At 47.0% G+C, this 22,588-nt stretch overlaps 1 protein-coding gene across 1 annotated transcript in view; it reads left to right on the top strand.

The window, feature by feature from the left end:
- Nucleotides 1–22,588, top strand: part of LOC126215310 (histone-lysine N-methyltransferase 2D-like) — a 459,193-nt gene that overhangs the window by 426,245 nt on the left and 10,360 nt on the right. The window contains exons 72-74 of the mRNA XM_049941991.1: nt 714–965; nt 17,936–18,227; nt 21,651–21,957. Of these exons, the coding sequence (XP_049797948.1) occupies nt 714–965; nt 17,936–18,227; nt 21,651–21,957 (851 nt within the window). The remainder of the gene's footprint in view (nt 1–713; nt 966–17,935; nt 18,228–21,650; nt 21,958–22,588) is intronic.

Genomic DNA, 22,588 nt, shown 5'->3' with positions numbered 1-22,588 from the left:
GAAGTGCATTGATAATTATTTGAGAAATAAAGTGTAAGTAGTTTAGTAACACATTTTGCCAGCAGGAACCCCATAAATTTTTCTTCACAGAAAAACTCGTCTACGGTTTGGTAATACTGGATTTTCAAAGAGTTAAGTTATACAAACTGTGCAATTTCATTTTCCTTATAAGTGAAATTTTGAATAGTACTTTTTCATAGACAGCGAAATGTTGAAAAATGTAAAATACACTTGTACGGAGGAAAATTGTAACTCTCTAAAATGTGGCTTACGATTTGGCTTCAAAAATTTGTCGGTGGTATCAAAAGTTTGAGTACACGCAGTCTTACTAATCTCGAATAGCGAATATTTCCTCAAATAATGCATCCCGGTACTTGCCGGTCAGTAAATTGTAATTTAAACAGTAATAATAGAAAAAATATGGGCCGTTAGAGAACTTCAAAATTTTGGGTAACTGCCTCATATCAATTAGACTAGAAAAAGAAATAGTTTTTCGTGGAGGTATGTCCCGTCTACGCAGCTAATTAAAGACAATATTGCCAATAATTGGCAATAAATGAGTGCAAACTGCTTTCAAGTAGTTACACGGATGGAACATACCTCCACAAATTATAGCGACTAATGGAAGACAGAAAACAGAAAAAAATGACGAAATTAGTTTTTACTCGTGCGAGAAGTGAGGGACCCACTACAGCCTCCGCTCCATTTCACAGTCGATGTACTGTGCCACCCACATACCGAAGAACGAGAAGGACAACGAGCTGACGACGCTGGCAGTGTTCCGGCGTGTGTACGTGAACCGTGACGAGAACCGGCAGGTGGCAGCAGTTATGCACCAGTCGGCGGACCAGAGCAACCTGCTGCGTGTGGGCGGCCTCATCTTCCTGAGTGTGGGGCAGCTGCTGCCGCACCAGCTGCACGCCTTCCACTCGCCCTCCTGCATCTACCCCATTGGCTACAAGATAGTGAGTACCCGTGTTTCCATTTTGTACAGCAGAAAAACGTGAAATTTGAGAATAATATTAGTGTGAGTTCAGTAAGCAGAATATGAAGACTCTTCCTAAATTGACCTCAAATTGGCTATTAAATGTAAACAAATGCTCGCGGCTTTGTAGTACTCGCACTGTCAGAAAAGGAGGCTCCGAAGCCTACCTAGTGTTAGCCAGCTCTGTCGTGTCTGTCAGTGTGCGAGTGCCGATCACTTGAAATGGGCGGTGATACTTCTTGCCAGTCGTTAGGTACGTTCTGTCGTTTGCTTCCCACGATTGGGAGAAGTTGGTGTTGCTGTTGAGATTTGTCACTTTTTTGTGTTGTGCTTGTGGGAGCGCAGTTATAAGTGGTGCTGTTTTGAGAGAGAGGTGCAGAAAATTTGAAGCTGGTTGCACCGATGTGCACGATGTGAGTGGTCGAGGAAGACACTTTGGTGTGACTGATGAACTTCTGCGACGAGCTGACAAAATGGTGCGTGCGAGACTTCGATTCTCTATCTCCGAAGTTTCTGAAGGTGCACTTTGAATTTTGAGATGACCCTGTGTGACAGTGTCACAGAGAGTTATGTTACCATAAATTTTGTGCACAGTGGTATCTAGACTGTCCAATCGACGTACACAAAACGGAAAATACGGGTTCTGCCTCGACATCCCTGTGAAGAGGGGAAGGAAATTCTAAACAGATTTGTGATTGGAAATCGGACACGGTTGCAGTATGTGAGCTTCAAAACTAAAGAACAGTCCAAGCAGTGGATGCAAACTCATTCTCCCAATAAGTCCCAAAAATTCAGGTGCTGTCAAACTGCAAAATGGTGGTTACAATTTTTTGGGACTGCAAAGGAACTTTGATGACAATTTGTATGAGGTAGTGTGTGGAAGTAGAAGAGATGTTTTGCAATAGTGATGATAAACAAATGCTCATAGCTCTTAAGGTTTGCATTTTAGAGCCCAAGTTTATGAGACATCTTTCCTTGTTTCGGTGTAAGAAACCTGTCCCCACGTTTGTAAAAGTATTTTTGATATACCATGTAGTCTGGACTGGGTACTGAGTGACTTTAATCTCGTCCTCAAGATGAAAGCCTGCGTGTCCATTGTGCTGATAGCTAATGTCGACAAGTAAGTACACACATACACAACCATTTCTTGTTTTTCTCATAGACATTGGAGATTAACTAATGAGAGCCCTCCTATGTAATGTCGCCAACAGAAATAGAAAAGTGGGGATAAAGCAGGAGACCGAGGTGGTTGCAATGCACTTATTCGATTTTATTTATACGGGGAGGACTAGTGGTCTTAGCGCGCCATTGCCCACACCAAAACTATTAGATACGATTTCTTCAGGCTGTACCGGCCTGAATATTCTATGTCTTATTGTGGTCCAGTGCTTTGTGTTGGAAGATTGGCTGTAGTTTGGTTTCATACTTCTCATCACATAGTCCACACTAAGGGGCTCCTTACTCTATACCCATTACGTGTAGGTGTTTCTTAAAGGTTCACACGGCCAGTCACGAGTCCTACCGTGTGTTTCTGTTTCCATTTGAAGTTCAGGATTACAGAACTATCCTCGAAACATGTCTTCGGCACTATTACCTTGCCACATTTTTGTTTCTTGGACCGTAGTCCAGTATTCCACATGCTACCTCCCGGTGCAGCTACTCAGTTTTGATTTTACTGTCACCTCGGCGACTGTCGGGAGAGATTCTGTTTCAATAAATGGAGTCGTCATGCCTGTCCTGGCCAGTCAGTCAGCTCGTCAGTGCCTCTAATCGGGGATCCACAGCAGGTTTTGCTGCATTTCCCTAGTCTGCCGAGGACTTAGTGGCATGTTGCAACTATCTTTGATCTCGTTGCAGGGTCTGATAGAGATTCCAGAGTCGCTCGGCTGCCTGAGACATGAAGATACTACAATTTCTCTTTCAGCACCTGCCCCGAGAGCATAAGGTGAAGAAGTCACACTGCACGGACTAGTAGCACTGCGTAGTAGGTCCACTACAGAAATTGACTTCAAGATCGACAACTGCAGAATATTTGTAAGGTAAAATGAGAACATACATCAATCGGGTGACAGATCGTAAAGTGGAACACATCATAACCCGACCCGCTACATTTTAATGAACTTCTCAAAGAGCTAAGTACTAGACGCTGTTTTCGCCAATTGTACGGAAACGATTAGGTCGTAGTAATACCGGACAAATTTCCTCGTACTTTTAGAACAGTGGCACAAAGTGCACTAGATGTTGTGGAAAACTGTTGTAGTACCATTTACAAGGAATCAAATCCACCTCACATTGTGGAATCTCCATCTCCTCTGTGAAACTCTATCAGGAGAGGGGATAGTGAAGTGCCTAGGGATAACCCAGAATGCAAAATTATCACTAACTCCTCGTATAAAGAATAGATGTTCCGAGGCAAAAATGAACGGTAGAAGGGCCTACGGTAAAAAGTGGGGTCTAAACCCCAGGAATGTGTACCGGATATGCTTTGCTGTAGTTAAGTCCTATGATATTCCACAAGATTTCGGGATTGCAGCCGGATGTCATCGACTTCTTTCCACGATACTTCGGCTGACAACCTTACAGCCATCTTCAGGCGAGTGTTTGACATTGGAGATTGGTAGTGCAAGTCACTCTATTTATACGTAAAAGTGCCGCAGGCGCGCATGCGCGAGTTACCGTAGCATGCGCGCCACCTGTCGATTCCGAGGCCCTCTACAATATTACTGCATCTATGGAGCGCAATCGAATGCGTGAAAAAAGTAAAACGTGCACGCAGACGTGTCCAAAACAATAAAATGCCAAATTTCAATATTAAAATTACTTGTCGCTCGACGTGTCAGAAACCATAATAAGGTTTCTTTTGGTTGAAATTAAAGAAATCAACGGGTCCCAGGCCTTATTCAATAAAGAGCCGCCATCACGATTAATGAGATTATCCGCTAAACGTATTTCCACGGATTCCTTCACAACTGAATCCCAGAAGGATCTCGATGGGGCCAAGATTTTCGTGGCCGAATAATCCATAGTATGTCCTGTGGAAATACAATGATTGGCTATAGCCGACTTACTTGGCTGTAAAAGGCGAGTGTGGTGCTCGTGTTCAACGCAGCGGTCGTGTACTGTTCGTGTGGTTTGACCAGTGTAGGCTTTCCCACACTCGCACGGTATTTTATAAATTCCAGCCTTCCGTAATCCCAGATCATCCTCGGCTGAGCCCAGAAGAGCACGAGTCTTTGTAGGTGGCCGGAAGATTGCTTTCACACGATGTTTCTTTAAAATTCTGCCTACTTTCGATGAAATGTTCCCGACATATGGGAGAAATGCTCTGGACTTAAACACCTCCTTATCCTCTTGATCTTGTTGGTGGTCACGTTTTTTCCTCCTTAAAGCAGTACTGACCTGATGTGCAGAATATCCATTATGTTGAAATACCGATTTCAAGTGCTCTAATTCGTCTGCAAGGCTGTCTTTATCAGACACGACATGTGCCCTATGCACCAATGTTCGAAGGACACCCATAGTTTGTGACGGGTGATGACAGCTTGACGCCTGCAGGTACAGATCCGTACGCGTGGGTTTTCGATAGACCGAATGCCCCAATGACCCGTCCACCCTGCGTTTAACCGTGACGTCCAGAAATGGTAGGCAACCATCTTTTTCAGCTTCCATCGTAAACTGAATGTTTGTGTGGATGGAATTCAGATGTTGTAAAAACCGTGAAAGCTCTTCTTCACCGTGAGGCCACACTACAAAGGTATCGTCCACGTACCGCCAGAAGACTGTTGGTTTCAACATCGCCGAATCGAGAGCCCTCTCCTCAAAGTCTTCCGTATAAAAGTTTGCTACCAGAGGGGACAGAGGACTGCCCATGGCAACACCGTCAAGTTGCTCAAAATATTCATTATTAAATAGAAAGTAAGTAGAGGACAGGGCATGGTGAAACTTCCGGCCACCTACAAAGACTCGTGCTCTTCTGGGCTCAGCCAAGGATGATCTGGGATTACGGAAGGCTGGAATTTATAAAATACCGTGCGAGGGTGGGAAAGCCTACATTGGTCAAACCACACGAACAGTACACGACCGCTGCGTTGAACACGAGCGCCACACTAGCCTTTTACAGCCAAGTAAGTCGGCTATAGCCGAACATTGCATTTCCACAGGACATACTATGGATTATTCGGCCACGAAAATCTTGGCCCCATCGAGATCCTTCTGGGATTCAGTTGTGAAGGAATCCGTGGAAATACGTTTAGCGGATAATCTCATTAATCGTGATGACGGCTTTTTATTGAATAAGGCCTGGGACCCGTTGATTTCTTTAATTTCAACCAAAAGAAAACTTTTTATGGCTTCTGACACGTCGAGCGACAAGTAATTTTAATATTGAAATTTGGCATTTTATTGTTTTGGACACGTCTGCGTGCACGTTTTACTTTTTTCACGCATTCGATTGCGCTCCATAGATGCAGTAATATTGTAGAGGGCCTCGGAATCGACAGGTGGCGTGCATGCTACGGTAACTCGCGCATGTGCGCCTGCGGCACTTTTACGTATAAATAGAGCGACTTGCACTAGCAATCTCCAGTGTCAAACACTCGCCTGAAGATGGCTGTAAGGTTTTCAGCCGAAATATCGTGGAAAGAAGTCGATGAGATCCGGCTGCAATCCCGAAATCTTGTGGAATATTCGATACGCCGGGAAAACTTCAAAAGTCCTATGATAATTTATGTGGTGACAAGACGGTGAAACAAAGTGGAACAGAAGGTGGGCGCTAAGCAGCTCGGCACGGTGCGGAGGCTGGCCTGCTCGGCACACTCACTGTCGGGACGGAGACAGTGCCGGACACATTCCAATTACGACAGAGGCAGCAGCAGGGACATACGTACGTTAAAAACTGGAAATAACTCGATTCCCTAAGGATATCCAGAATCACTCCGCGATAGTGAGTGCAGTAATACAGGAAGTATCAGGAAAATCCTGGCTGACCGTACAATAACTTCCAAACGCTTCGATAACCCTTTCCGAGTAATGACTCGAAGAAGGGAGTCGTAGTCCGGTTTATCGGAATGTCGAAAATGAGAGTGAAGTAATGTGCACACACTAGAAAGAAGTGTGCATTAGCAGTGTGCCGTCATCCCCGAGAGAGAGCCGTGAAAAACAATACTGCCGACTTCCGGTAGAGCTCGCCGCGTGCTCGTGCCTATTTAAACCGTGCCACGCCCTGCTTACGATCGGTTATCGTGTTATTACTGCTCGCATATATTTGCCTCGTCTTATTGTGTTCGGTGTACGTTACGGCGATTGACACACGTGAAACGGCCTAGTAAAGCTGTACTGACATTCTCGTTTGTGTTGTATGTCCAAGTTACAACAGTGTGTATATGAGGCACAGCCTAAACTAGAGGGAGCAGTCACTCTAGGGAAACTGGCCACAGTATTCCAGGGGCAAATACCCACTATCAGAGTGTGTGCAGATTACAGTGGGAGGAACATCATTTAACCTCCTGTCCCTAATGTACGCATTAACCAGTTCTTTTATTGTCCTCAGAAGGAATGAGGACAGGCTGATCAGTCTCGTATCCTCTGCTTTGGCACGATTAGTTCGCCCTGGAAACAACCTTCACTGTCCTCCGAGCATTAGAAATGACTCTTGCCAGTAGGCTGATCTCTTCACAGAAAACTAATTAAATCCTGTGCTGCTTGTTGCACAGAGCTGGGAAGGTACCATCTGGGCTCAGTGACTCAAACAGTCGAAATGTTCCCGCCGATGATTAGATTTTTTTGAAATTGACTTATTATCTTTCAGACTCCCAGTTTTCCTTCCGATTACCCGTAAACCGGTGCCTCCCAGGGACTGACTCCCGGTGTGTTACCTGCCAGAGTGCGACGAGGGAAACGAGTCTCGAGGAGAAAACCCGGCATCTCACTTGCTGTCTTTGTATACTTGCTATCCCCTTCCTTAAAGTACATTGTGGACTAGTTGTTATTCTGGTGAGAACTTTACCAAGTCCAGTGCAACTGTACCTACCACTTCCTTACAGAATATCTTCTAGGAAGATAGCTTTGCTCGTTTGATCGCAACGTCGTTTTGATGTGGGCTTTCCGATATTTTGCCTGTTGTTCTTTCTTCCTTGCAAGGTTGCACAGTCTTCTTATCTGCTTCCTTTGCGCTTCCAGATTGTTGTTCCACCAGGGTAGATTCCTATGTGTGTACACTTTGGTGATTCAGCTGTATTCTAAATATAATATTGAAATAGTGACATTTGCCTTTTCATCAAAATCTACTGGGTTTCTTATTGAAGTTCTAATTTCAATTAAGTGTGAGTATCTGTATTCCTTACGAGAGTCCCAGGGTGTTGTCCTATGATTCCTATAGGTCATGGCCTGTTTAACACCCATTTCAACCTCAGACTTAATATACATGTAATGTAGATGGATGGATAAAATATCTACTCATCAAGCCGTGGCAGGACACACACACACACACACACACACACACACACACACACACACACACACACACACACAAAGGTTTAACTTTTGCAAGCTTTTGGACCCAGTTGCTCCTTCTTCTTTCAGAAGACTTGAAGTAGAAGGAAGAGGGGTGAAAGAAAAGGACTGGAGAGATTGAGTGCTAGGGGTGCAGTTCAGAGAAGTCACCTAGAACTCCAGGTCAGGGGAGACTTACCGGATGCGTGAGAAAGAAAGACTGATTGTTGGAGACTGCAGAGGACAAGATTTGAAAATGTGAGAACTTAAAGGTGGAAGACAGGGTAATATGCAGGGCAGAGATTACTGCTAAAACATCGTGCATGAGTTATTGACAGTGAAATACTAAGTGTATTGTATGTAACAGAGGTGGGAGGGGGGATGGTGATGATCAGGAAATGAAAGATGTAGAAAACTAAAATGGAGTGAAGAAAAGTCTAGTTACTGTGAAGAAATGCTGAAACGGAAGGAATTGATGTAAATTAAGGCCAGGAGGGTGGCGAGAACTGAGGAAGTGTCGTAGTGCCAGTTCCCACTTACGAAGTTACGCGAAACTGTCGTCTGGGGGGAAGAATCCAGATGGTGCGTGTGGTGAAACAGGTGCGGAGGTCACGATTGTCGTGTTGTAGAGTGTGGTCTGCAACGGGATATTGCGTGTTGCCAGTATACACCCTCTGCCTGTACCCATTCCTCCTGACTGATAACTGCCGGGTAGTCGTGTAGATGTAAAAGGCCAAACAGTGGTTACATACAACCGGTATACGACGTGTCGTTTCACAGGTATATATTTTGCCAGTTACAGGGCCGGAGTAGGCAGTGGTAAGGGAACGCACAGGTAAGTCTCGCAGCAGGGTCGGTCACAGAGTTAGGAGCCGTAGGGCAGGGAGATGGCGGCAGAAGGAGCGTCGGGTCTGACGGGGATGTCGCAGGGATTGGGAGGGCGATGAAAAGCTGTGTAGTGGGCAAAATCTCAGACAGAATGGATCTCATTTCAGGGCACGATTTTAGGAAGTCGTGGCCTTCTCAGAGTAGCCGATTAATACGTCCGAGACCGGGATAATACTGAGTAATGAGTGGTTTACTCTGAGGTTCCTTTCTGTCTTCTGTCTTTAAGCTCTCAGGTTTTCAAATCTCACCCAGTGCAGTCCCCAGCAGTCAGTCTTCCCTTCTCGTCCCATCCCGTAAGTCTCGCCCGACCTGGGGTTCCGGGTGATTTTTCCGAATTGCACACTTTTTCCTAAACCTCTCCAGTCTTTTCCTACACCCTTCTTCCTTCCCTTTCGACTGTTCTGCCAGAAGAAGGAGCCACCGGCTCCAAAGGTTCGCAGAAGTTAAACCTTTTTGTGCGCGCGCTCTACTGCTGCAGCTTGGCGAGTAGATCTACATTATTCGTATACATTATACTGTCAGTAATCGATTATTTTCATTTGACGTACACGTAGTCGTATGAGGAGGGTTCCATCGCCACGTGCCACTGTTTGACACGACTGCTCGTTAGAGTGGACCTGAAAGTTGTGTTAATAACTTCTTCCTTGCTTCTATTTCTGAAAGTACGTTCCCTGCCCTATTCGAGATTTTCAGATTATTTTCCAGTAGAAATTCGAGGAGATGCTCACCTCTCGTGTTGGTGTCGCTGCTTTGTCACAGTATGATGTGGGCACTGGCACCACGCCCAAACAGGTGTCACGAGGTATGCGAGCTGTTCGTACGGGCAGAGGTGTCTGCAAGAAGCCGAGGGCTGTGCCGGTGGTAGCACAGCTGCTAGCAGTGTCTCCCACATCGGACAGGCCTCAGTGAGTGAACCGGACGAAGAGTGTCCTACGCGACACTCCATCTTTTCCTTTTCCACTCCGACAGTTCTTTCCCGATACCCCAGATACACAGACTGAGGCGCGATACGGTACGTGCTGTCGGGTGCGTGGAAAGTGGGAAGGTACGTTGTAGGTTTATCTGCAACACTTGCAGCCTCTGTGGTCAGTTCTGATGTCTTTGACGGTCCCGATGGCAACCTTTGTCAACGCAAACTTCAATTTGAGGTCCCATTCTCGCATTGACAACTTCCGCCTCAGTAATCCGTTGCAATCTTTCGGTCGATTACTGTCCAGTCCTCTGTTGAGGTCTTCCGGTTCTGTGCCCTTATTCTCTCAAATAGATTATCCTCAGATTGTTTAGGCACCCAAATTGATACCTTCACAGTCTCAAGCAGCAGCTTCGCCTCCTCCCACAGAGATGTCGTGGGCACTATCGTTTGGAGGTACAACACTGTTCCCGTCCCCCCCCCCAGGGGGTCCACAACTCTTTTGTGGATACCTGCGTAGCGAGCACGGGACCCCGAGCTAATGTGGCCCTCCTTCCTTTCCGGGCTGCATACCTTCCCTTTCCGCATCCTTCCCCATCCCCCATCTCCCTCCCCCCCCTCACCTCTGGCTTTTTCCTTCCCTTTCTCCCCCTCTGGGAGGATGGTTTGTGCCTACGTCCGGAGACGGACGCTCGAATCTGTTACAAATTCTTTGCTTTCTCCGCTTGCAAGTCTTCATCCTTCCTCTGTCCTTCTCTTTTCCTTACTTCTTCTCTTTGCCCTTTTCTCCTCTGCGGTGTTTGAGACCCCTCTTCTTTCCTTTCCCTTTCTCTTTTTTCCTCCCTGTGCGTGTCTGAAGGCCGACCCAAAGTATAACCATGCGTAGCCGGTGACGGGGTAACGCGTAATTCCCCACCCCGGGTAGACAGATAGGACACGTACGTACCCCCTGGTAACGGCCAGGCCCAGGGAGGGGTGATTACCCGAGCTGATACCTTCCGAAAGTGCCGATTGGTCCCTCCGTCCGTTTGTCGGGAGGTGTGACCTGAGGTGTGAACAATCACCTAAGCGGGAGTGCCCTCAGAGAGGGCCCCCACAAGGGAGGAGCGCACCATCGGAGACGCCGGTAATCGTGGGGGATTCTTCCGCAATGGTTTCCTCACCTTCCACTATGTCTGCTCACAAGCGTAAGTTCACTGAGTCTCAACCACAGACAGTTCTTCCATCGTTGCCACAGTTCCTTGTTGTTTCTCGGTCTGACGAAGGTCACGACTTCTCCACAGTCAACCCTTTCATTATTCAGAAAGGTGTCGACGCAATTGCAGGTCCTGTAAAGTCTTGTTCCAGATTACGGAATGGCACCCTGTTGTTAGAAACACACAGTGCCCTCCAGGCACAAAAATTGCTGCGTACTTCTCTGCTCCACACCTTCCCTGTCCAGGTGGAACCGCACCGCACTTTAAATTCCTCGCATGGAGTCGTTTATACACGCTCCCTCGATGGATTGTCTGACGAAGAAATTCTGCACTACCTGTCTGATCAGGGCGTAACGGCTGTTCATAGAATTGTGAAAAGGGTTGACACGAACATCATTCCACCCCGCACTGTCTTCTTGACATTTGACAAAGTTCAACTCCCATCGAAAATCAAAGCAGGCTATGAGATAATTTCCGTTCGCCCTTACGTCCCGAACCCTACGCGTTGCTATCGGTGTCAGCGGTTCAATCATACCAGCCAGTCCTGTTCCAATCCGGCCAAATGTGTTATGTGTGGCAAGGATGCCCATGAGGGTGCTTGTCCACCTCCATCCCCTCGCTGCATGGGTGACCACGCTGCTTCCTCTCGAGATTGCCCCATTTTTAAATACGAAAAGCTCATCCAGGAAATCAGAGTGAAGGAAAAGGTGTCGACCTTTGCTGCTCGAAAATTATTCGCCAGTCGACAGCCCACCGTGCCTCAGACAGGAAAATACAGCACTGTCCTTGCTTCACCTCGGCCAACAAAGGAGGCGGCCACGCAGACTTGCGACCTCACCTTTAGTACCACGGTCGTCAGATCGTCCAGCGCAAAGATCGCCCATTCAACCTCACCACTTTCGCCTGCCCACTCTATGGCTCACCCTTCATCGGGTTCTGCTAAATCTCGAGCCCACAAGTCAGACACCAAGACTTCGAAAAAAGAGCATACTCGTGAAGATTTTTTACGTACCCCAACTTCACAACCATTGGTTCCTCCTTCATCTAAACATCATATTTCCAAGAAGGCTAATAAGAAACCCAGTTCATCTCCTTCTCCGCCAAGGCGTGTCCCATCTACAGCACCACCTGGCGGAAATCGCCCTCGGCCGTCTTCTGTGTCGCCGAGGCGCACTGCTGGTGGCCGATCAGCCAGCCGATCGCTGTTGGCAGGAGCTGCTCCTGGAATATCCGCGGCATTCAAGCCAATCGGGACAAATTGTCGATCCTCTTATGATCCTACTCACCGGTCATCTTCTGTCTTCAGGAAACAAAGCTGCGTCCCCATGACCGCTTTGTTCTCCCCCATTTTCAGTCCGTCCGATTTGATCTCCCCTCTGTTGAAGGCACTCCAGCCCATGGAGGACTCATGATTCTTCTCCATGATACTCTCCATTATTACCCAAGCCACTTAAACACTTCCTTCCAAGCTGTCGCTGTCCGTCTTTCCCTTTCTGGATATACCTTTTCTCTTTGTACTGTATACATTCCATCGTCCACACCAATGGCACGAGCTGATCTCCTTCACCTTCTTGGTCAGCTTCCACCCCCCTATTTGCTGGTTGGGGACTTCAATGCCCACCACCCCTTTGGGGATCTCCACATCCTTGTCCACGTGGCTCACTATTGCTAGACGTCTTCCATCAAGCGGATCTAGTTTGCCTCAACACTGGGGTTCCTACATTTTTGTCTGCCTCCACGACAAATTTCTCTCATTTGTTCCTTTCGGTCGGTACTGTTCCGCTAGCTCGGCGCTTCGAATGGTTCGCCCTTGATGATACACACTCGAGTGACCACTTTCCATGTGTCCTTAGACTGCAGCCTCAACTGCCATATATGCGCCCACGACGCTGGAAGTTTGCCCAAGCCGGTTGGACACTTTTTTCGTCTCTATCAACATTCGATGACCGTCACTTTCCTAGCGTCGACGATGAGGTCACACATCTTACCGACGTTATTCTTACAGCTGCGAAACGTTCAATACCACGCACCTCCGAATTGCCCCGGCGCCCCCCAGTTCCTTGGTGGAACGAGGCATGCCGTGACGCAATACGTGAGTGGCGACGTGCTCTCCGCGTTTTCCGCCACCATCCTACTTTGGCCAACTGTATCCGCTATAAGCAGTTCCGAGCGCGATGCCGTTGCGTCATCCGCGATAGCAAGAAGGCAATCTGGAAATTCTTTACTAGCTCATTTAACAACTTCACTCCCTCCTCGGAAGTTTGGAGTCGAATTCGACGGTTATCTGGCGCGCCTAGTTTCTCCCTGGTCTCTGGGCTCACTGTCGCGCGTGATACGTTAGTGGACCCCGTCGCAATTTCTAACTCCTTGGGTAAACACTTTGCTGCGATTTCGAGCTCTTCAAATTACCCGCCAGCGTTTCTCCCGAAGAAATGTGCAGCGGAAGTGAAACCTCTTGCTTTCTTCTCTCAAAATCGCGAAAGCTATAATACTGTTTTCTCCATGCGGGAACTCCAACATGCACTCCATTCTTCTCGCTCCTCCGCCCCAGGACCGGGTGGTATCCACATCCAAATGTTGCTGCATTTATCAACCCATAGTCTGCGTTACCTCCTTCGCATTTATAATCGAATTTGGACCGACAGTACTTTTCCCAGACGATGGCGGGAAGCTATCGTCGTTTCTGTTCTGAAACCTGGAAAGTACAAACATCTCCCCTCTAGCTATTGCCCCATTTCTCTCACGAGTAGTGTGTGTAAGGTTTTGGAGCGTATGGTGAATTGCCGTTTAGGTTGGTGGCTGGAGTCCCGCAGTCTTTTAACACCTGCCCAATGCGGTTTCCGAAAGCATCGTTCTGCAGTTGACCATCTTGTTACTCTCTCCATTTACATCATGAACAATTTTCTCCGGAAACGCCAAACAGTAGCAATATTTTTTGATCTGGAGAGAGCATACGATACCTGTTGGAGGACAGGCATCCTCCGCACACTGTTCTCTTGGGGCTTTCGAGGTCGGCTGCCCCTTTTTCTTCGCGAATTTATGGCAGAGCACACATTTCGAGTGCGGGTGAACACTACTCTCTCCCGTACTTTCTCCCAAGAAAATGGGGTACCCCAGGGCTCTGTGCTCAGTGTTGTACTGTTTGCCATTGCCATAAATCCAATTATGGATTGTCTCCTTCCTGATGTCTCGGGCTCCCTCTTTGTGGACGATTTTGCGATCTACTACAGCTCTCAACGGACCAGCCTTCTTGGACGACGTCTTCAAGGATGTCTCGATCGCCTCTACTCTTGGAGCATCGAAACCGGCTTCCATTTTTCTCCCAGTAAGACTGTTTGTGTTAATTTTTGGCGACGTAAGGAGTTTCTTCCACCCTCCTTACATCTAGGACCTGTCAACCTTCCGTTTTCGGGCATCGCTAAATTATTGGGTCTTATGTTTGACAGAAAACTGTGCTGGTCCTCCCACGTTTCCTATCTTTCGGCTCGCTGTCTGCGATCCCTCAACACCCTCCGTGTCCTGAATGGTACCTCCTGGGGAGCGGACCGAGTGGTCCTTCTCCGCCTCTATCGCGCCTTAGTGCGCTCGAAATTGGACTATGGAAGCATAGTTTACTCCTCTGCTCGGCCGTCTATTCTTCGGCCTCTCGACTCTATCCACCACCGTGGATTACGTTTAGTGTCTGGAGCTTTTTACACCAGTCCTGTGGAAAGCCTTTATGCTGAGACTGCTGAACCTCCGCTGTCCAATCGGCGAGCAGTCCTTCTGAGTCGTTATGCTAGCCATCTGTCTTCCATGCCTACTAATCCAGCCCATGATATTTTTTTCGACGCCTCCTTTGATGCAGGGTATGCAGGCCGCCCTTCCTCCCTACTGCCACCGGGAGTCCGCTTCCGACAACTTCTCCATTCTCTTTCCTTTTACTTTCCTAAAACCTTCTTGACAACTTGGCTCCGTCCCCGGATCTGCCTGCTCCGTGACCTTTGTCAATTTCCCAAGGATGGTACCCCTTCACTTGTTTATCATCGGGCATTTGCTGCTCTATGTGCACAAATGAAGGAAGCCACATTTATGTACACTGATGGCTCGAAAACATCGTTAGGTGTAGGGAGTGCCTATATTGTTGGCGATACCCCAAATCAATTTCGGCTTCCCGACCAGTGTTCGGTTTATACTGCGGAGCTTTACGCTGTTCTCCAGGCTGTCCACTACATCCGCCGCCATCAGTGGATACAGTATGTTATCTGCTCAGATTCTCTCAGCTCTCTCCTCAGTCTTCAAGCTCTTTACCCTGCCCACCCTCTGGTCCACCGGATTCAGGACTGTCTGCGCTTGCTCCACCTGGGGGGCATTTCGGTGGCGTTCCTCTGGCTCCCAGGACACGTTGGTATCTGTGGAAATGAGGCGGCCGATATAGCTGCCAAGACTGCAGTCTCTCTTCTTCGGCCAGCTATTCAATCGATTCCCTTCACCGATCTACGGAGCGTTTTATGTCGTCGAGTTGTTCTTTTACGGCACGCCCATTGGTCGACACTTCCCCGTAATAAATTGCGGGACGTGAAAGCTCTTCCTTCTGCTCGGACATCTTCCTCCCGAACGCGTCGTCGGGAGGAGGTAATTTTAACTAGACTCCGGATAGGGCACTGTCTTTTTAGCCATCGACATCTTTTAAGCGGCGATCCTCCCCCACTCTGTCCCCACTGCTCTCAGCTGTGGACGGTAAGACACCTTTTAATTGAATGCCCCTATTTTACTCCATTACGCGCCCGTCTACAGCTGTCGCCTGATATATCATCCATTTTAGCAGATGACACGCGCTCGGCCGATCGCGTTCTCGAGTTTATTAGTGCCAGTGAAATGAAATCAGTCATTTGAAGCTTTTTTTGGGGACAACCAACCCCTTTCTGTAGTGGATTTTTAAGCCGTCCTTCTGCTTTTAGTTTCTCCAATTTTTTGTTTCGTTCCCATTTCTGCTGGTTTCCATTTTCGGTTTTTACTGTTTCCTAAGTGACGGACCGGGCGCTAATGACCATAGCAGTTTTGCGCCCTCCATCTGAATGAGCTTTATCTGCTGTGAGGTGATGCTGACCAGTGGTAGCCCCCATCCTGCAGTGCTGTAGGTGTGTTTCCCAATTTCCTGCCTTGGCGTTTTCTGGATTGTGAGACGTGGTAGTACGAGACTCCACCCTCGTTCTCTTCTTCCGTGTCTTAGAGATAGAAGGCATCTTACTACCCCCTTCACTGTGAGACAGCCTCTTGTTACAGCCATTCTTTACCTTCCTTTTCTTTTGTTCTTTGAGGAGTTTCCTCCTCTGCACCACAGACTTGGGTTTGATCTCTATCCCACTTCTCGGACTGGTCTGTTGCCCAATCCACGTATTGTAACAGCTTCCACCAGTTCCGACCCTGATGCGTGGCCACTCGAGATCTCCTAGAGTCCCTCGGTTTTTGTTTTATTTTTTGTGCTCTCCATTTTGGTCCCACGACCGTTCGGTCGACACCGCGAAACCCCACACTTTGTGAGGCTAATTACTAGGCGTCGTTGCCCGGTATCCCTGATGTTCCGTCAGTGCGTCCGTGACACACCTTCCCACTTGCCACGTACCTACGACGTACCTTCCCACTTTCCACGCACCCGACAGCACGTATCGTATCGCACCTCAGTCTGTGTAGCTGGGGAATTGGGAAAGAACTGTCGGAGTGGACGGGGGAAAGATGGAGTGTCGTGTAGGACACCCTTCTTCGTCCGGTTCGTTCACTGAGGGCCGTCTGATGTGGGAGATGCTGCTAGCAGCTGTGCTACCGCTGGCATAGCCCTCAGCTTCTTGCAGACACCTCTGCCCGTATGAACAGTGCTTCTGTGAGGTGGTGTTCCCCTGCAGAGGGACCACAATCCACTCTAAATGCCTTGTCTGTAGAAAGTGCAGAACGAGGTAATCACTCAGCATTGCCACCTAGTGAAGACACTGATATTGTCGAGGAAAGAGGTGCCAAATTTCTTCTTCTACTTCTTCTTTTTCCCCATATTGTGCTTATGTGGATGGCAGATTGTGCCTGTAAGAATCAAACTTTGTTCGAGCATTTTACACCACGAAGCATAACAAAAGCTAAGCTGCTGTCGAGAATTGCAGAATGGCGACTGTAAGACGACTCGAAGTTCATCTCCTCAGAATCTCGGGCAGACGTAATAAAAGCCAGTTCACTATCTGTACTGGACAAACTTCATTCGGCTCTGGCACTCGCTCCACTACGTAGCTCGTAGACACCGGGAACGGCGACAGTGTGATACGGTCTTACGAAAATACGGATTTAACATATTAACTTTTTAACGCTTGGAAGATCTGTTACACTACAACTGACAGCCAATAATTGTACGAGACCCGACCGAGTGAGCTGCGACACAAAATGCCGACACAGTTTCCACAGCAGATGCCGATACTTGAGGCCGCTTTGCCATTCTTTATATTCATACGACTTGTCACTCCACGAGTTCTTTCCCCGCGTTTACTCAGAGGGCCGACAGTGAGCGAGGCATTGCCGGGCGAGGCAGGGTCGGAGCAGTTGTCCGGTAGGCAGTGAGCGGTGTTCTCGTGTCGGGTATCGGTCATCTCGTTTGTACCTGTGAAGAATGTCACAGTTTGAGCAGAAAGACTAACTACACGAATGAGATTCGTGACAGTAAGGACATTCTATCGTGTCGGTGGTTCAAAATTTATAACCGTCCATTTGATAGAGTGAAACGGAGAATATAATACGACACTGGGAAAATAGAATCTTCGAATGCCAGAGTAATTAAAAGTGTCCTCGCCTCGAAAGCCAGTTCAAACGCCACAGTGCTTTACTAGGCACAGTCGTATCGGACGTGGTACACCCTCGCCTCCTTCGGAGCTTCGAACCGATTTAACTGACGGGTCGTATCGGACTTACCAGTTAATGTGAAGTCGAACTCCGGTTAGACTCTACATTTTTCACACGATCGAACACTTTCTGCAGGTGAAGAGAGTGGCGAGTGACAGAAAAAACACAGATTTACTGACGAACGAACCGTGGGTGTACAGATTCCTCGCTCGGCACGATAATGCTATGGCAAGATGTGAAGTGAATTACTGAAAAGTGCAGAAAATTTGATGCAGAGACTGCTAACAGAAAATAAGTCAAAGTGATGAAGAAAATTAAAAGAAACAGTGCCTAAAATAATATCATTAAAATATGAAACTGGCAATGTAAATGCAGAAATTGGACATAAAATGGAAGAAAGAAAGTGAGAGGAATGTGAAATGCAGTAAGCTTGTGAGACTTAAATTTTTCCAGTACTCACAAAACGAGCATCCTTTTTACGTTATATTTACTGTACAGTATGCCGTGCCTTCCCTCGAATAGCGTAAACGTATTTCAAATTACACGGCCGTAGTAAATAGCGCGCAATGTGTACTTACGAAACGTGACGGTGCCTTCCCTCGGTGGCAGGTGCGCTTCTACTGGAGCATGCGGGTGCCGAACAAGCGGTGCCGCTACGTGTGCAGTATCCACGACGTGGCGGGCCGGCCCGAGTTCCGCGTGCTGGTGCAGGAGCCGGCGCAGGACGACCTGGAGCTGCGCGACACGTCGCCGCGCGCCGTCTGGGCGCGCATCCTGGAGCCGCTGGCGGCGCTGCGGCGCCAGCAGGGCGGCGTGCAGCTCTTCCCCAAGTACCTGTCTGGCGAGGACCTGTTTGGCCTCACCGAACCGGCCGTAGTACGCGTGCTCGAGAGCCTTCCCGGTGAGTAGTTGCAGATTCCTACGTTTAATTATCTCTTTACGAATTTATTTTGCCTGACGAGACTGGGGCCTTCGCGGGCCGTCTCTTATGTCTGACCGGACCCGCGGTCGACACTACGGTATGCGTAGTGAGCGAGTTGTACGTAATAAGAAAATAGTAATGTAGAGAAATAATAACATTAAACGTAGTAACGAATGTACAATATTATCGTTACATTTAACATTTTGTCGAGAAATTTTTATCGGGTACGAGTAATGGCATTTAAGAGAAACGTACGGTAGCAATACAGAAGGAATTAATTCTGGACTGACTCTGAGAAGAGTGAAAAGTAATAGGGTAAGGTCAGCAGATGAGATCGAGACGAGAGTACAGAAATATGTAGGGACCAGCAAAGTGTGGATAGTGTGCACGAGGTGCCGGTTACCTGTCAGACAGGAGGAAGACAGCTGGAGTATGCAGAGAAGGAAACTACTCTAGTAACCTCCTCTCGAATGCAATCTGGTATTGACAAAGGCGTGAGTGACAGTGTAATACTCACTTTATCAGAAAAGTGTCTGAAGCAGATGTTTTTTTATTTCCGAGTTTGCAATACTGTAAAGGAACGAGCACCGTTTTTACGTTTCCTATTACGTGTGCGTCCTCGAAATTACGCGGGGCCCACTTCCACTCGAACTCACTAGGTGGCAGGGGTGCGCTTAGTGACACACTGTTTGGATTCTCGGCCCATTAGTTACAGTGGCACAGAGGATACAATTGTGAGCAAAGAGTGAATGTCAAGTTGTGCGTTAGACTCGGGAAAATCCCCAGTGAAATGTGGTCGGTGATTAACAGAGCATTGCCGGCGAGCCTCTTTCGAGAAGTCTTGTTTTCGAGTGGGACAGACAATTTTTTAAAGGCGGAAATTCGGTGCGAGACGATCCCGGAGCAGATCGCCGGTCTGCAGCTTCTGCCGATACCGACGTGGAGTACGCGAGGCAGTTAGTTACTGTGAGAAGACTGTCGTGTAACTGTGCGTGTGATATCGGAGCTTAATTTGAATCGCGATGTACACCGTAAGATTTTACACTAAAATTTAGGGAAATGGAAACTTAATGCAAAACTCGTCCCTCACACACTAGCAGATGAACAGAAAGAGCAAAGATGAATAATTTTTGCTGAACTACTGGATAGAGCCAGACGTGATCCCGTAGTTCTGTCTGATCCCACAGTTCTGTCAAAGATTCTTTCTGGGGATCAAAGTCGGTGCTACCAGTACGACCCTCACACGAAGTGTCAAAGTGGTGCACGGTCGAGTCCCGGATCGTCAGCTCCGAAAAAAGTCAAACGACAACCTTCGAAAACAGAGAGCCTCTGACAGTAAAGGATTAGTTCACCGCGAGTTTGCTCTTCCAGATCGAACAGTGAACCGAACTCTCTACATCGAAGTCTCGAAATGTTTGTGACAAGCAATTTGATGTTGCTACCCTGATTTGTGTCATTCTGAGGACTGGTTCTTACAGCAGGACAATGTTAGACCCCACACTGCATTATCTGGTACAGAGTATCTCGCCACACATCCTATTATTGCCATCCCACACCCGCCATATTCGCCAGACTTCTCACCTTGCGATTTTTTTCTTGTTTCCTCTTGTGGAAAGGCGACAAAAAGAAAAGCTTCATTGAGGTCCCAAATGAACTAACAATCATTGAAGTTGAAAATTTCCTTCCTCAGTTCCAAGACCTTCAGAAACATTGGTAATTATGTATAGGTTGCAAAGGGGACTACTTTGGTAGGAGATAGGATCATCACATTATTATTATTACTATTATTATTATTATTATTATTTAAAAAAGAAACCTGTCCTGCAACTTTTCTGATAAAGGAAGTACGTTCAGTGTCGAATAGCAGAAATGGAGGAGGAGACGGAGAAGGATTTAGTGTATTTGTAGCTGCAGCCAAAAACCTCAACACATCATATCTCGAACTGAAGTTACAGAAGAATAGGTATTCCATAAGTGAAGAGAGATATTGAGAACACCATCAACTACGAAATGAACAGCAAAAACAAAGCATGTGAAATGACTTTATCAGTCTTGTCGCATCCACTCTGACTGAATGTGATGTGACTTCAGTCCAGACTATATTTTATTTTTATTTTAGGTCAAAATAGTTTACTAAATGTTCGTATATCATGTATACAAAATTGAGGAAGACAGTAATTGTAGTATTAATAAAAGAGTCCACTGGTCTTTTCCATTCCTTTTAAAGATGACATCAGACAGGTGCCACCTTCTATCAATGACACAGTTTTGTAACTTCTACAGATAATAGAGATTAGTCACACCAAACTGTTTTACTGCATTACTTACCTGCTGAAAAAGTCAATAAATACAATATTTCCAGTACACTGATAATATGAAACTTGGCGCAGAATGGTAACTGGATAGCCCAGGAACATAGTAAATAATTCTGTCTCTCTACCCAAGATTATGCATAGGAACCTAGTTGACACAGAAATATTTGTATTCTGTTATATATGTTTATGTTACTGATATTGCCAGGAAGTTTATTGACAGACGCATAATTTTAAAGTCATAAACACACAAATCTGTTGAATGTGTAATTCAAATCTGACGTACACTAGCATGCCAAAATTGAACAAAATTCAGAAATAAGAGCACATTCCACCCGGCAATACAGGATACCTGCTTGCCCGTAGCTGGAACGTACGCTAACCCGTGAAAGGCGGGAACGTTTTTAGCCGCAGCTGAGGCTGGCGGCCCAATTCCCGGGATACTCCACGTGGCATATATATTCGACTGCCAGAGTGGCTCGTGCGTTGTTACCTTGTGTAGAGAAAATCTGGAGGAGTAACACCTTTGGAAGGTCAGCATCGTGTGTGCTCAGTCATTTTCTACGGAATAATTGTTACACGTGTTCTATTAGTTTTTGGTCCTCATTCTGTCGAAGGCACATTGGACGATATATATTTGGAATTGGAGTTATCGTGCTGCACTAATTAACACCGTGTGGTTCTGTTGCACTGAAAATGCTCTTAGTGTCTCTCAGATTAGATGGGATTGAGCTACTGCGATACATTCTTTAAAAGACAGTTTCATTATATTTTAGTTTTTATTGTAATTAGAAACGCAAAGATAAAGTGCCCATACTGAAAGGAATACCGTATTGTTGTCAGTCATTGTTTACTTTAATTCTCCTGAGATGCTGTGACATTCTGTCATTATGTGTAAAATATTAAAGATAGGTATTCTTTTACTGTTTGAAGTTACACAAAGTTTAATAATCGCTACAAAGTTCGTTAGTCTCTGTCAGATTTTTGCAACAGTAGTGTCCCCATTAGTGAAGCTGTCCACAGTTTAACTCTTTCCTCATCTTCGTGTAACTACCGCAATTTTATCCTACTCCCGTGATGCGTGTGGCAGGTGTGGAGACACTGACGGACTACCGCTTCAAGTACGGGCGCAACCCGCTGCTGGAATTGCCTCTGGCCGTCAACCCGTCGGGCTGCGCACGAACCGAGCCCAGGGCGCGTGGCCAGCTGCCGTGGAAGCGGCAGCACACGCAGCGGACGTCGACGCTCAACCGCAACGCGCCCTTCGTCCCCGCCCTCACGTACGGTGGCATCCAGGGGGAGGCGGCGTGCCCCTACTCGAAGCAGTTTGTCCACTCCAAGAGTTCCCAGTACAAGAAGATGAAGCAGGAGTGGAGGAACAATGTGTACCTGGCCAGGTAACTAGAGAGCTGCAGTAGCGACTGGGTCGACGGGTTTCACTGTGTCTTTACAAAAATTTGATTGAATTGTGATCTTCTGCAGTCTGTGAAGAGGAGAAAGTGAACTGTCTGTCAGAATTATTACATAGTGTGTAAGCTTCATTTTAATCTTTCTGGGATGACAATTGTCACTTCACTTGTACAATTACCAGTTTTAGCAGCAGACTGCAGCCATCTCCGGATCAGTGTCAGATCTGAGAAAGCCTCGTAACGCGGAACGGAAAAGACCGGTCGATCGTGACACGTATCTGTCATTGTCCACACAAAATTAAGAAAACACCTACGTCCCGGAGTCGTCTACTATTGTACTGTCTGTCAGTCTCTCCACAAATTGTAACTAGTAAATTTGCTCCCGGTCTCAATACTACACTATCAAATCGGCACTTTAACATTTTCATTCCAGACCGCTACGTTACTGTGGACTATTAGTGCAGCCGTAATACGCCCGGCTCGAAAATGAACTCTTTAGTTTGAAACCGACTTAATAAAATGCCGCTGTGACGGAATTTGAATAAAGAATTTGTTATCGAGATTGCCGGTCCTGCCCCGACTTCATATTAGAAATACTTACATCGCCCAGCTGGCAAAG

Source organism: Schistocerca nitens, chromosome 12 (assembly GCF_023898315.1).
Source record: "Schistocerca nitens isolate TAMUIC-IGC-003100 chromosome 12, iqSchNite1.1, whole genome shotgun sequence".
NCBI classification, from domain to species: Eukaryota; Metazoa; Arthropoda; class Insecta; order Orthoptera; family Acrididae; genus Schistocerca; species Schistocerca nitens.
The sequence above is the reverse complement of the archived record's forward strand: the minus strand, read 5'-3'. Positions and strand labels throughout refer to the sequence as shown.